General features: G+C 31.5%; 1 protein-coding gene across 1 annotated transcript; it reads left to right on the forward strand.

Annotated features, from left to right (window-relative positions):
* Positions 1-9,600: 9,600 nt before the first annotated feature.
* Positions 9,601-10,346, forward strand: LOC108347818 (pectinesterase inhibitor 4). The gene has a single exon (XM_017587244.2). The coding sequence runs from the start codon at positions 9,619-9,621 to the stop codon at positions 10,267-10,269; it is 651 nt and encodes a 216-aa protein (XP_017442733.1). The 5' UTR covers positions 9,601-9,618; the 3' UTR covers positions 10,270-10,346.
* Positions 10,347-14,658: the final 4,312 nt, after the last annotated feature.

A 14,658-nucleotide genomic window follows, 5' to 3' on the forward strand; every position in this document is an offset into this window, starting at 1 on the left:
ACATAGAAGTGAAATATCACTTCTTGTGGGACATGGTGAGCAAAGGGAAGATTGAACTAGCCTACTGGAAGACCGAAATGCAATGGGCGGATTTATTCACAAAAGCACTAAAGATTGATAGACTTGAGTGTCTGAGAAAGGAAATTGGGGTTATATCTCTTAAGGCTTGAATTAAGGGAGAGTGTCGGGAATATATAACTCAAGCCTCCTATAGTTAGAACATTGAAGTTCTGTTAATTTTGTTTCTCTTTTACCGTTATACGTTGTGTGTATAAATACATTACACCTCTAGTTCAAATGATGAGATAATACAATTTAGAAATTTACTCACACTGTTTGTGCTTATATCATTCTTTCTTATTCTGTTCGGTTATTCACTAATATTGTTTCGGTCGCGCACTTTGTTCATTCACTCACGTTGTTCGGTCACGCCCCTCAGTTGCTCTCTCACACCATTCGGTTTCGGTCACCCAGCGCACTCAATCCTTTTATCTGCCTTTCTAACAATAAAGACATTTTTTGAATGGCAAAAACACATAAAAAGGATATTGACATGTTGGAAAAAACAAAACATTCATATCTTTATTACAATAGAGTAAATTTGATCACATTTGAAATCACAATGTAAGACCCATGAAAAATATTTACCTTAATAGTAACAATTTTATTACTAGTAGTAATAAATTTCTTTGTGAATGAAAAATATGATAAGTTTATGTAAAAATAAAATGGGGAAAGCTAAATAAGAAATTTTGGTAGCTTAATTGGTAGAAAATTGTGGTGATTTCAAGAACATGAGTTCAAGCTCTTTTCTACCTTTTTGTTAAAAAAAAAAAATTAAAATATTGATAGTGGATAAAACACTCCATGTTTTAAGGCATTATTGAGGAATCCATTATGTAAGTGGTGATTAAGATATTAATATAATAAAATAATATTAAAATAATAAATAATATTAAAAAATTGTTGAATAGTAAAATTTTTGGACTATAAATAGCCATGACAGGGGAGACTATTTTGCACAAAGAGAGGAAGAATCAAGTGAGAAACCTTGAGAAATAGAGAAGAAAGAGTTAGGAAGAAATTTTTAGTTGCAAGAAGAGTAGAGGCTCTAGAGGGTTGTTAATCTCTTTGGCAAGTGCACCAAATCGTTCAAGTAATAAACCGTGGTAAGACCAGGTATCGTTTTCCCAAGAGACTCGTAATACTAGAAAATTGTGCGATTAACAACTCATTTAGACTCAAGAGCAACTCATCATTTAAGAATATGTGCAAAAAGATAAATTCACAAGTAATTACAAGGTTGGACTTTGGTATTGAAGGCAGTTGGAAATGGAAAAGACTAGAAATGGTATGAAATGACATTGTTAAGGTTAGTTTTCACCAATGCACTCTTGTGTATAACCAATTTCATCTCATCTCTATCAATTTACTAAAGTCAATCCACTAAAACACTCTAGCCCTAATCCCTTAGGTGAAAGAGCCTAGGTTTTTCTTATCAAACTCCAATCCCTTGGACAATCTAACAAGCAAACCCGCATTAAGAACAAGGATCTAAGACAACATGTGAATCATATCCCATCCCTAGCTCAATGACCCACAAGGACTCTTGTTTCAGTTCAAGATTTCATATCTCATCCCTGGCTCAATGAAACCCCAAAATCAAGTCATGAACGTCCCCATTACATGCAAGCTTTAAGATCAGAAACAAGAATACTAGTAATAGATAGAAAAGGCATTTATAAATACGAAACAATCATTCATTACACAAGAGTTCATAGGCTACATCTAACCCTAACAAGATGAGTCTGGTTCTCCATTTCCATGGAGAATCCTAAAGCTTACAAACATGGAAGATGGAAGAAGAAGGAGACCCAAAGGAAGAGGAGGAGATGTTCCCACAAGCTCCTCGCGCCATCCATGAGCTCCATACGTGAAATCGCGCCTCCAAAGAACCAAAGACCCTTTTTCTTTCTGCCTCGTGAGTATATATATTGCCCGAATTCTCGCTTAAGCTAAATTATTCTCGCTTAAGCGAGAATAAACTTCTTGGAGAAGATAGTCATTCTCGCTTAAGCTAAATTAGTCTCGCTTAAGCGAAAATGACTTTTAAATCAATGACTTCCTGGATCACCGAGGCTCTTCAATGTAATGGAGGATCTTCCTAAAATCGAAATAGATAAAAAAACAAGGGATAAGAGTATTATTTACGTAATGTAGCTCAAAATATAGATAAATACTAAAACTAAATAAAAGAGAGGATTTAAGCAAGTAATAAGCTAAAGAAGAGTTGATTTTGCTACTAAATTGATGCTTAGATAATGGTAAGAATTAGCATTATCAAGGTTTTTCGGGGAAACAAATTCGGAGCAAGAGAAGTCTGGAATAGAGGTAGGGGAGCTAACCTTTCTAAGCTTTTATATTATGATTTAGTATTGTTTTATTACTATTCATGTCTTGAAATTCTGTGTGAATACTGTTAATGAAAAACATAGGTGCTTACGATATATCTATCTATAGTGAATTTCTGTGCTAATATTATATGCTGTTGTTTTGAATATGTAAATAAGAAATTTGTTAAAAACTAGTTGAGGAACACTTTGGCTAAGGAAAGACTTGGTACTTAAGTTGTCCATTGTGACGCACCTCTCTTTCTTGGAAGTTTACTCGACAAGTTTTTAACTTAAATCCTATTGAACAGATTATGTACTGTTAAATTATTGTGCAATATATCTTGTTGGAATGGAAATTTCTGATGAATTCATGTTATTGTGGTAGATATAGAATTATGAATTATAATTGTGATGGTAGGATAAAGGAATCTTAAAAACCGGAGTTGGTACATCCCTAATCATAGAGCAGCCCTGGTCAAATCCAGTAAGTTGTGACTAGTCATATGTACTGGCGTTTATGGTGAGTTTGATTCGTCAAACATTTGATTCTTCTCCAGTGACCATTTATGGTGATATTTTAGTATTATTAATTTATTTTGTGATATATTCATTTTGTATGATTTCTGTGATGATTGTAATTTATTATATTGGATTTGAATTTATGCATCTGAACATGATATGAGTATTATGGGGAGATTTCGTAATGGTATAATATGAGTTGAGGAATGTGATCATGGTATGAGTCTCGTGGAGAGATTCTGTAATGATATGGTATTTGTGTATATGTTGATGTTGAGGGTCCTGATGTTGGAGGTTATCCTGATACTCTAATAATCATCTAGTCTCAAGTAGAGAAGGATGAATTATGTGGTGAGATGGGCAGGAGGTCCTGGTCTATGTGCCGATTTTGGACATAGTGTTGAGGACTAACCTTGTGGATGGTATGAAGGGCAGGAGGTCCTGGTCTATGTGCCGGTTTTGGACACAGTGTTGAGGACTAACCTTGTGGATGGTATGGAGTATTTTGGAAGTGTATTTGTAAGAAGAAGTAGAAGTCATCACAAGTGCATAACCTCCCGTGACCGCTCATCAACATATCATTGGAATAAGTGTCTATTGGGTATTGTGGAAATGAGTATCTATTGGGTATTGTGGGATGAGTGTCTATTAGTAATTGTGGTATTGTGGTATGAGTATCTATGATGCGATTGTTGTATTATGGTATGAGTATCTATGATGCAATTGTTGTATGATGGTATGAGTATCTTTGATGCAATTGTTGTATGATGGTATGAGTATCTATGATGCGATTGTTGTATGATGGTATGAGTATCTATGATGCGATTGTTGTATGATGGTATGAGGGTGTCTGACATAATTATTATATGAGGTTTGTTGAGTGTATCAAAGTAATGGATGGATATCTATGATGTGATTGTTGTATGATGGTATGAGGGTGTCTGACATTATTATTATATGAGGTTTGTTGAGTGTATCAAAGTAATGGATGAATATCTATGATTTGATTGTTGTATGATGGTATGAGGGTGTCTGACATAATTATTATATGAGGTTTGTTGAGTGTATCAAAGTAATTATGCATATTTTATAAATGATTGGTTGCATGTTAACTCACCCTACTTGTTTGTGTTTGTGTTTGTGTATGTGCGATGATCGTATAATTCGTTATACGGGAGCAGATGGAGGAATGTCGTTTAATTCGGTGCCAATGAAGAAAGAGATAGAAGAATAAATTAGAAGAATTCGAATTATATTTATGAGTTTATAGTTGAAATCTGAATTTAAAACATATATATATATATATATATATATATATATATATATATATATATATATATATATATATATATATATATATATATATATATATATATATATATATATCAACTATGAATTATCAAGCCTAAGATTAAGGAATGTTACCTTAAATGTAATGCTACAATATATCAGTTATGAATTATCAAGTGTGAGATTTTGGGATGTTACACACAACCCTCCCTCTTTTCTTCTTATCCTTCTTCAAAGTCTTAAAATTTGTGTTGAAGAAAATTAGAAAAATACGAAGACAGTTTTTGTGTGGGTGGGAATTTAGAAGAAAAGAAAATAGCACGGATGAGATGATCAAGTTTGTGTTGACCAAAAGAAGTTGGAGGAATAGACGTAAAAGAGATTATTCAGCGAAGCACTTTTAACAATTGGAAATGGTGATTTGCAACTTAAAATAAGGACTTGTGGAAACAAATATTACAAGTTAAATATGGAGATTGGAGAAAGTTTAATTAAAACAATCAATTGAAATATAATTCATTTTAATTTTCATAATTTATTATGTTATTAACATATGTTACTATTAGAGTTAATTAAAGTATCATTTGTTTCTATATGTTCTGTTAATTATATCAGTTAGTAAGCACCATAAATAGAGCTTATCATGTAATAAAATTGTTCATTTCATTGAATACAATTGAAGTATTTTTTTTTCTGTATTCCATTGATATTACCTTTCTTCCAACAGTTACTAATATCAAGAAATAATATAATTGATTAAGAAACTTGTAATCCAAAGTCAATCCTATGATTATGTTAACATTAACTTTTTTGTTTTGTGTGAGCTTTTAACCAATACATTATATTTTTGCAGTATATTTCATCGGATTCCTCAACTATAATGCCTAGCATAGGTGAAAGATATATCATAAAACTAAAATTAAGGATTAAAGAATATCTTTTTAGAATTTATTTCTCAACGCTCACTCCTCTCTTTTTAATATTATGAAAATTCACTTTAAGTTTTCAAACATATTCAAAACATCTAATAATGTTTTTAAATTTGATTGATTTTTAAAAAATATGTAACTAAGAAAATAATGTATAAACAATGTAATTAGTATGAGAACAAATATATAATAATCTATATACATTTATATATATATATATATTTTGTAAATACTTTTATAGAATTAAATGCTTAATATATCACTCTTATTTTGTATTTTAAATTAGTTTTTTTTCTAAATTTTTAATGTTCATTATCTTAATTAAACTGGTTCTCTTTTCATACTTATTTACACTTTTTACTATTAATTACGAAAACGTGGAATATTTAATTTATAGATTACTAAAATTTACAAATGTAAATCAATTAGTTTCCACTTTTTGCATTTTTTTGTTCTGGAAAACAGTGTGTAAACAAGAATAACAAGAAGAAGAAAAAAGGCAACCTACATCAAAGGGGGACGCATGTGTTAATTAGCAGCAAGTATTTTGACTTTCCTTTTTAAAATATTTACTTTTGGTACTTTGCTATTATATTATAGCCTTAGCTGACGAAGCTAAATTAGGTTAAATTCATATAGGCACGTATTTTATTTTTCTTTAATCAAATTCATAATTATGGCCCGATCACCAACGCTTTAATTACAATTGTTGATAAAACACACTATTTTTTTTTTATCAACACTTGAAATAGTATATATATAATATCTTCGAATTTAATTCTAAGTGAAAAAAAATCATAAACTCAAGAAATATAAAGAGTGAATTATTTTGTTTTATTGAATGGAATTAAAGAGGACAAAGAAGTCGCAAGGCACAGCTTTGTTCATCATCACTCCCCCACATTGTTGACATAATTAATTAATAATTATTATTAAGTGAAAATTTTGTGATCGAAAAAGCCTTAATTTCCTTTCTTTGTGCAGCGTTTCACGCATGCTAACGTGAAATGCCTGCACGTTAATCTGGTTAAGGACTTTTCAAACTCTCGAAATTTTATACGTGTCGTGTAAATGTTGGAAGTGCTTATCTGTCTCATTTTAGCCTCTAAAATGCCGGCTATAAATATAATAATGAGTTAAGATGTAAAATATAGTAGCATAATTGATAAATGTGTTCGTTTATTTTTTTTTATTCTAATTATTTTTAATTATTATATAAATATATTCATATTCATATTAATGGGAAGTGAACTTTAAGATATTAAATGTTTGGATTTTCTTGATTAATTACTTAATTATTCAAATACAGGTACTCTTTTTTTACTACATTGTTGGGCTTTTATTTATAAAATTCAAGAAATAAAATAATAGTCCTGGATATTTTTATTTTCCTTAATATCATAATTATTAATGAATTAAAAACTAAATAAGAATTAAAGATATAAAAAAAGAGTGTTTTGCCACTTTACTATTATATGGGTAAAACGTTTTTTATTTGTTTAAAATATTGATTATTAATCAAGACATATTAATTACAAATGGGAATAAAATTTGTAACATCTCAAAAATATAACATAAAATTATATACAGGTGTCATCATTTAATAATATGGTAAAACAGTTATTGAAAATAAAGTTAACCTTACAGTTATTACAAAATAACCACAAAATTTATAACTTTACAAAAAGTCCTACACTATTCCAAAACTATGCACATAACCGAACGGGTATTACCAAGTTAGGATTATAACTGAACGGTTCATACAAAACTATTCACAAGACCAAACGGTCTTGTACTAAGCCGAGGGGTCCTCTCCTTCCAAGGACTACTCCATCGAGAACTCCTCTACAACTGCTCACACCCACAGGGTGATCATTGCAAAAGAAGAACCGAATAGGAAACATGGACAAAAACAGGAAATAAGGGTAAGCTAATGTAATTTAATTGTATATACATACATACATTTCGCACAAGTCCAAACAATGCAAGGCCGAACACTACAACATACCAAAACCGAATACAAGCAAGCATATACAAATCAAATACTCAAGTAGTTATAACCAAACACCATAATTCATGCATAGACCAAACACTTGACTTGACCATCCGAATTGTATGAATGTGTAGCTACAAGCGTTCCTGCACGTGTGGTTGTGAAACAGCAAGACCCCCATCAAGATACCCTACAAGGTTAGTCTAGTGAAGATTACCTCGATACCCTGAGGTTAAAGGACCTCCTGCCATTCTCACACATGAGTTACTCCTCTGTACATGAGAATGAGTAATCACAGAATATCAGGATAAACGTCAGCTTAGCACGATACCCACATTCATACTTTACAATTCAAATACCATCCACGAGACATTCCTCCTTGGAATTCTCTTCCACATTACTTGAAAACATAAATCCTCATCAATTAACATAGCATGTCATTCATCAATCATATACTCACTCATAAGACGGAAAACTCTGTGAACGTTGGAGACCGAACAATTTCTCACCACCCAGGACATAACCGAACGGTTTATAACAGACAAGACCTTACAATTGATCGAACACTGGCGAAGACCGACTACTAGGGAAAACCTAACACTATATTAAAGTTGAGTACTAAAACTAGGTTTAATACCAAGACTAAACCAAATACTAATATAATACCGAACGCTAACACTAGAATAACTGCTAGTATAAGACCGAGCACTAGCACTAGCATAACTGCTAGTATAAGACCGAGCGCTAACACTAGCATAACCGCTAGTATAAGATCGAGTGCTAACACTAGCATAACTGCTAGTATAAGACCGAGCGCTTGACCAAGACCGAACGATCAACTGTGCACACTCCGCTTTCTGCATAATTCTGCAAAACCAAATATTTTTCCCAAAACCGAATATTTTTCCCAAAACCGAGCGCTTGACGAAGAACACTAGAATTTACCCAAAACCAAATATTTTTCCCAACTTCTAATCCTCTAAACATGGTTCTAATAGGTCACAATGCACTTGTTCAAACTCATCTCACTGCCAAAAATCACTTACAACCTCAAACTCTCATTTTCACCCTCTCACTTCCTCAATTTGACAGTGGTCGAACACTTTTTCTGCATAATACTCCCCAATTCCACAAAGTTCAGTCCTCACATTCAATCGAAAACAGAAATTCAACATGCATTTCAATCAATCATATAATTCATTACAAACATATAAACATAAAAGTTAAATTATTTAGCTTCCTTTACCTTAAAATAGCTGGACCAAAGAAAAACCTTCACTGAATTGGCTATCCCACAAGCACAAACACAACCTACAAATCTTTGGATTGGTGAGAAAACACCATCCACCGAACCAGAACTAAGAATTACACTCAGAGGAGGTGAAGAAGGACACATGCAAGCAGAACACAGCTTACATGCAACTGAAACGTGCAGAAAACACCAAGGACAAGAGAAACCACTTACCAATGATTAAACCGGTAATTGAGAGAAGATTCAACAGCTCCAAACTGCAGAGATACTCAGATTTGAGTTGTTGGAAGAACAATACGGCTTGAATCAGTGGAAATCTAGAGAGAATTTGTAGAGAGAAGGAGGAAAAAGAAAAACTCAGAAGTTTGGAGAGAAGAAGTGCATGCAGAGAATGACACGAAATTTTGAAAAGTTCATTTATATACTACCGTCAAAACCGATCGATCCACTCAAATGCATACACATATCTTCCCTACTTTCTCTGAATTCCTCAGTTATTACAAAATTGATTATTTTGATATTGATAGTAATGTCTCTATTAGTATCCTATAAACCTCATAAATTACCATATAATTACTAATGAGGATTTCATTACATAGTATATATAATAATCACAACTATATAATCACACTATTTTATTATAACTGGTCATTGTTTGGATTCTATTGAAAACAATAACAAAATATTCACTCTTGTCACGAAGACTTACATGTAAAAGGGATTTATCATACTTTAAAGGAAGAAATAATATTAAAAAAATAATTACCAACAGCCTATAAGATAACAATATAAAATATATGCATTACACCATCTCTAACTAACTTGAAATCAATATTTATTATCTCACTTTTACATGATATATTCACCTCAAATTTTAATTTACTCAATTATGAGTAGTTATTATTCATATTATACTTTTTTAAAAAAAAAAAAAAAAAGAGGAAAACTCTTTTACAGTGAAAGCATGAAAAGTTCCTTATGCATAAAAATATTACACTGTTTTATAATAATAAGTTTAAAATTTCAACCTATATTATAATTTTTCCTGAGTTATAAACTTATGTTGCTAAACTTTTGAAAAATGAACTATATATAATAGAAGAATTCATATATTCCGGCACATTTTCTTAAGTCTCACTCCTTTATAAAATAATGAAAGAAATACACCTATAAAAAGCATGCAAATGAAGGTCAAGAGAACATTAAAACATAGAAGAAATAGAAAGAGCTGAGATCTAAACGATGGCTTTCTTCCAAATTCTAACCATTGTTGCATTCATTCTTGTAGCCAAACCTAGCACGAGTTCATCAGCTTGTGAAAATTCTACCATCTCCACCAACTTCAGCCAAACCAAGATCAATTATAGAGAAACAAGCAATCGATCAAAAACTTCCACAGAAAGCTTCAAAAACTACATCAAAACCTCTTGCAACTCAACCACATATCCATCAATATGCTACAGCAGTTTATCCCCATATGCTGCAAAAATTGAAGCAGATCCTACGAAGCTGTGCAGTGTGTCTCTCTCCCTGGCATATAAGGCAGCAAAAAGTGCATCCACCACCATATCAAAGATTCTGAAGAAAAACAACATGACAGGGATTGCCGAACAAGTGGTGCAAGATTGCTTTGGCAATGTGAAGGACTCCATTGGTGAGCTCAAAGATTCCCTTGATTCCTTGGGCCATTTGGATGGTGCTGACAGAAAGTTTCAGATCAACAACATAAAGACATGGGTGAGTGCTTCCATCACCGATGACCAAACTTGCTCAGATGGCTTTGATGAGATGAATGTGGATTCAACTTTCACAGAAAAAATCAGAAACCTTGTTTTGGATGTGGCAAGGAAGACCAGCAATGCTTTGTATTTCATCAACAACAATTTGTACTGATTATTAGCATTGCAATAAGTTTCTTTTCTTTTCCTTTTTTACTTTGGTTGAAAAGGGTTTTCAATTGTATTTTGTTTGTGATGTTTTGATTGTATTTAAACTGATTTTTTGATGAAATTGCTTTAAAACTTATGTGTTCAGTGTATGGTAATTTTCCTACGAACTATGCATTGAGCGTGCAGCATGTTCTGTCAATAATGGTAAGTTCAGCATAATATATTAAAATAGAGAAGAAAACTTAACTAAGCTAAAGAAGTTGAAGAATATTAGAATCCTATACTTTAAAGATAAGCAAAGTCAACTCCGATTAAATTATTGGGAGTATATGTTAGAGGATTATGGAGCTTCTTCAAGACAATGTTGTTCCTTAAGCTGCAAATTATGGAGTCATTTGATTTATACATATAGTTATGTGACAATCTCTTATGATTTTTATTATAAACAAAGGAAATTTTGTTTGTTAGAGTTAAAACCAAAAGTGTGTCTTCAAGGTTTATGCCCCGAATTTAATATAAAAGTGTGTTTATTTATAGTTTATATATTTAAATATGTCCTCTTTAAGAATTGAACATTTGTTCCTATATTTGATAGGGAGTAAACAAAAAGAAAAAAAAATGGGAGGATTTTGAGAAAAAAAAATGTGAAATTATTTTAGAAATATAATTGTAGTGATAAGAAGTTTCATGCAAAATAACTATGGCACTTCTTCCTTTTTCTATTATTTTATTATAATACAAATGAAAATGTTAATCACAAAAAGTAAATTCACAGTAGAATAATAAATAATAACAATAAAACAAAAAATCCTAATGATAAAATTAATGATAGGCTTTTAATGATTTAATAATTTATTTTTATTTATTTTTAACTAAATGTGGTTTTTGATCGGATCAATCTTAACTTCATTTCTCTTTCGTATCTTTGACCATACATGTGGTGATTGTATTGTAGAATATATCGACTAATCATCGTTAGTATGACATTAACAAAAAATCATGTATATTGTGGTGGTTTTAATATAACGATCATTTAAAATCGTCATTTTTAAAAATATATTACGACAGAATCTTCATAAATACATATCATATTGAGTCAAAAATCAATATAAAAAAATATTAAATCATTACTACAAATAAAAAATATTATTCAGCCTTAATAATAACAAAACAATAAATTTAATACTAATAATTAAGCCAATACTATCAAGAAAACAATGGATCATAATATAATAAAAATATTTATTAATAAAAATAATAAATAAAATACTAATAAGATTTTTTAAAATTTGTTTTATCTTTCTTGGAGTTATCTTTAGTCAAATTACCTTTTTTTAACATTAGTTTTTTATAGGTTTAAATACACTTTGGTCCTTTTGTTAAAAAAATTTAAATTGGTTTTCTAATATTCTTTTCTTTTCAATTAGGTTTCAATTTTGAAAAATTAATATAATTTGATATTTTTTATGAAAACTGATTATGTTAAACATATTATATTTTTTATGAAAACTGATTATGTTAAACATATTTCACACGTTAGTTTGTGATTTTTTTTTTGTGTTTTTTATTTTATTTATTTTTTTTCAAATGTAAAAAGAAAATTGATATATCAAGTCAGCATCGTGTCATAAGATAGTGACAATGACACATAACAGTAATATTAATAGTGTCACGTGATAGTGACAGTATCATGTATCACTGTCAATACCAAGTGTCATTATCTTATATTCAATTTAATTCTTGTATTTGTTGTTTTGATTCAATTCAATTCTATTTTTCTTACAATTTTATATTTAATACAATAAAAAGGTATACACAATTTATTATAATGATAACAAAATCACACATATTTAAATGATTGTCGTTGGTTCCTTGAGATTCTTAAACTCATTAATAATTATTAAATTAATATTTCACTCTCAAGTAAGAGAAGAAAGAGTTACCTTTTTTTCTTCAAAAAGGAAAGATAACATATGAGAACCGAGAGTAGAAACAGTGAGTCTTTTTTTTCTTCAGAAAAAAAAGAAAATAAGTGAGAATGAAAGACGAAAACAAAATGTGAAAAACTCAAAAGACAATTGAAGAAAAAATAAATAATATATTAATAAAAAAATTTATTCTTTATCATACACTACAGGAAAACGTGTGATTTTCGGCGAAATATTACCGAAGGCTTTTAGGCCGTCGGTATTGGCTTGGTGAATTAAGTTACCGAAGGATATATGACCGTCGGTAAGATGCTCTATTACTAAACCCCAAAACGGGTTTTCCTCATTCATGTTTCATTTTTCGAGCCAAATAATTTTGCTTTCTTTTTCGAGCTAGCGAACCCTTGTCACTTTTTCCCCCAAATTGGTTGCTTCGAAGCTCCTTGGCACACTTTCATTCACGGACGCCGTCTCCATCCTTCGCACAGCCATTCGCATACGCCGTCTTCAGTGGCACTTCATTCTGAGGTTGCAGGGGCTGACCATCGTCACTTGATTCGCACAGGGGCGCTTGGTTGGAGGGTTTGTTCGAGACCAAGGGTTTGTTGGAGGGTATTAGCAGAGCGTCCATCTCCTTCCCTCACGTGTAGTGGCAGACCCATTGACTCGTAGAGGATCCTTCGCAAAGTTGGTAAGTGTCTCGTTCTAGCAGTATGCAAATGGGATACTTCGAAAATGAAATCATCAACATTAATTGTTCCATGAGGGACAACTTTATTAGCCCTTGTTATAAGACCAAAATGTTCATGTTTTCTGTTGATGAATTTGCCATGATGCATAGAGTAGTGTTTGTAGTTTGTTTTGTAAAGTGGCTCCTGTATGTAATAGCCATTACATAAGATTAATGAAGAGAGGATAATGAAAAGTGAAATAGTTGGTGTTTATGGAAACATTTTGATGTTTCAGTTTGTGCTGTGAGAAAGGAACAAAGTGCAAGAAGGGGAAAAAAAGTTTGGAAATTGGTAGACAAATTTTGAGTGCCAAATGACGAGCTAATGGTGTATACTTATAGACAAAATTAAACCTACTTTTCTAGAGTAAGATTCAATCTTTAGTTGGAAGAAAATTGAACTGTTAAATAAATTAGAGAATGTTTTTTGTTTATTCTAGATCAATGGATAAGTTCTTTTAATTACTTGGTACATTTTATTCAAAGTATTGCAGTTTGAAACTTGAACAACTACATAAATTATCTTTAAAATGATAACAGTAATAGGTATATTTTGTATCCTTGATAGAAGAAACAATTTTGCTCCTTAATATTGATGTTGAATGCTTTAATTTATATTTTGTTATAAGCATGTGTGAAATGGAAAATTTTCACAGAAAATTGTAATCAGAATCAGTTACTTAATTGATGTAATATTCCCAAGATGTAGCACATGCAGTCTTTTATGTAGTTTAGAGAACATATGGAACTGATAACTGTCAACTTAGAGTAAGCTTAGTTGTTCTACTTATAAGGAACAAAGACCTTTAATCTCTCTAATAATCATTAAAAAGTAATATTCTTGAACCAATATTAATTAAGAAATACTAAATAATTTGAAGCATATGAGTTTCTGAAAAGGGAGAGCTAAAATCCCTCTCTGCCTACCTTCAATATTGGGGAGGGGGATGTTTGGAGGAGAGGGAAGCTAAATTATAGTTTTTGGACTGTGTAGAATGAATTATCTCAATTTATTTACTTCTCATCTCCACCATTACTGTTTATTAGGGTCTGACAGTATTTTCTCTCCCCCTCTCTTGCAAACAAAATAAGGTGATCATTCCCTCCCCTCCCTTACTTTGAACAAAATACATTATTAGTGTGGGTGACGGTGTTTGGTTTAATTGCTCTTTTATCCCCTTCAATTGTCAATCTAAACAAAAAGAGAAAAAAGTGATTGGATTGTTGTTGACAAGTTAAGTCTGGCATTCACAAAAGAGGTGTAGGGTCTTTGTTGAGGGATTAAGGTCGAGGGTCCCTGGTAGGGTTTTGTCTATTATCGTCATCTACTATTCTTGTTATCGTCTCAAGAGGTTAGGCCCTGTTTCTGGCAACTTTGGGTTTGGTCGTGGGTTAGTTTCTACTATTCTTGTTATTGTCGTCATCTACTATTCTTGTATAGTTTCTCTTTTCTTTCATAGATTTCTTGTGTTGAATTCTGTACTAGAGGTCTTAGAGGTCTGATTGGTGTTTCTTCCAGTGAGCCTTGGGTAAGCATGAATTACTACTCTTCATATGATAACTGTTCTTTTCCTTATAATGCTCAACCACCAAGATTTGACCTGTTTTATGAGCCTATTCCTGAGGATTTTATGCAGCCAGCCAATCAAGCTTTCCAGCAGCAACCACCACTTTGTTTTCAACCATATTGTGAGCAGCAACCCTAACATGTGCAGCAGCAGCTGCCAGATTCATA

Source organism: Vigna angularis, chromosome 11, assembly GCF_016808095.1.
Source record: "Vigna angularis cultivar LongXiaoDou No.4 chromosome 11, ASM1680809v1, whole genome shotgun sequence".
Taxonomy (NCBI): Eukaryota; Viridiplantae; Streptophyta; class Magnoliopsida; order Fabales; family Fabaceae; genus Vigna; species Vigna angularis.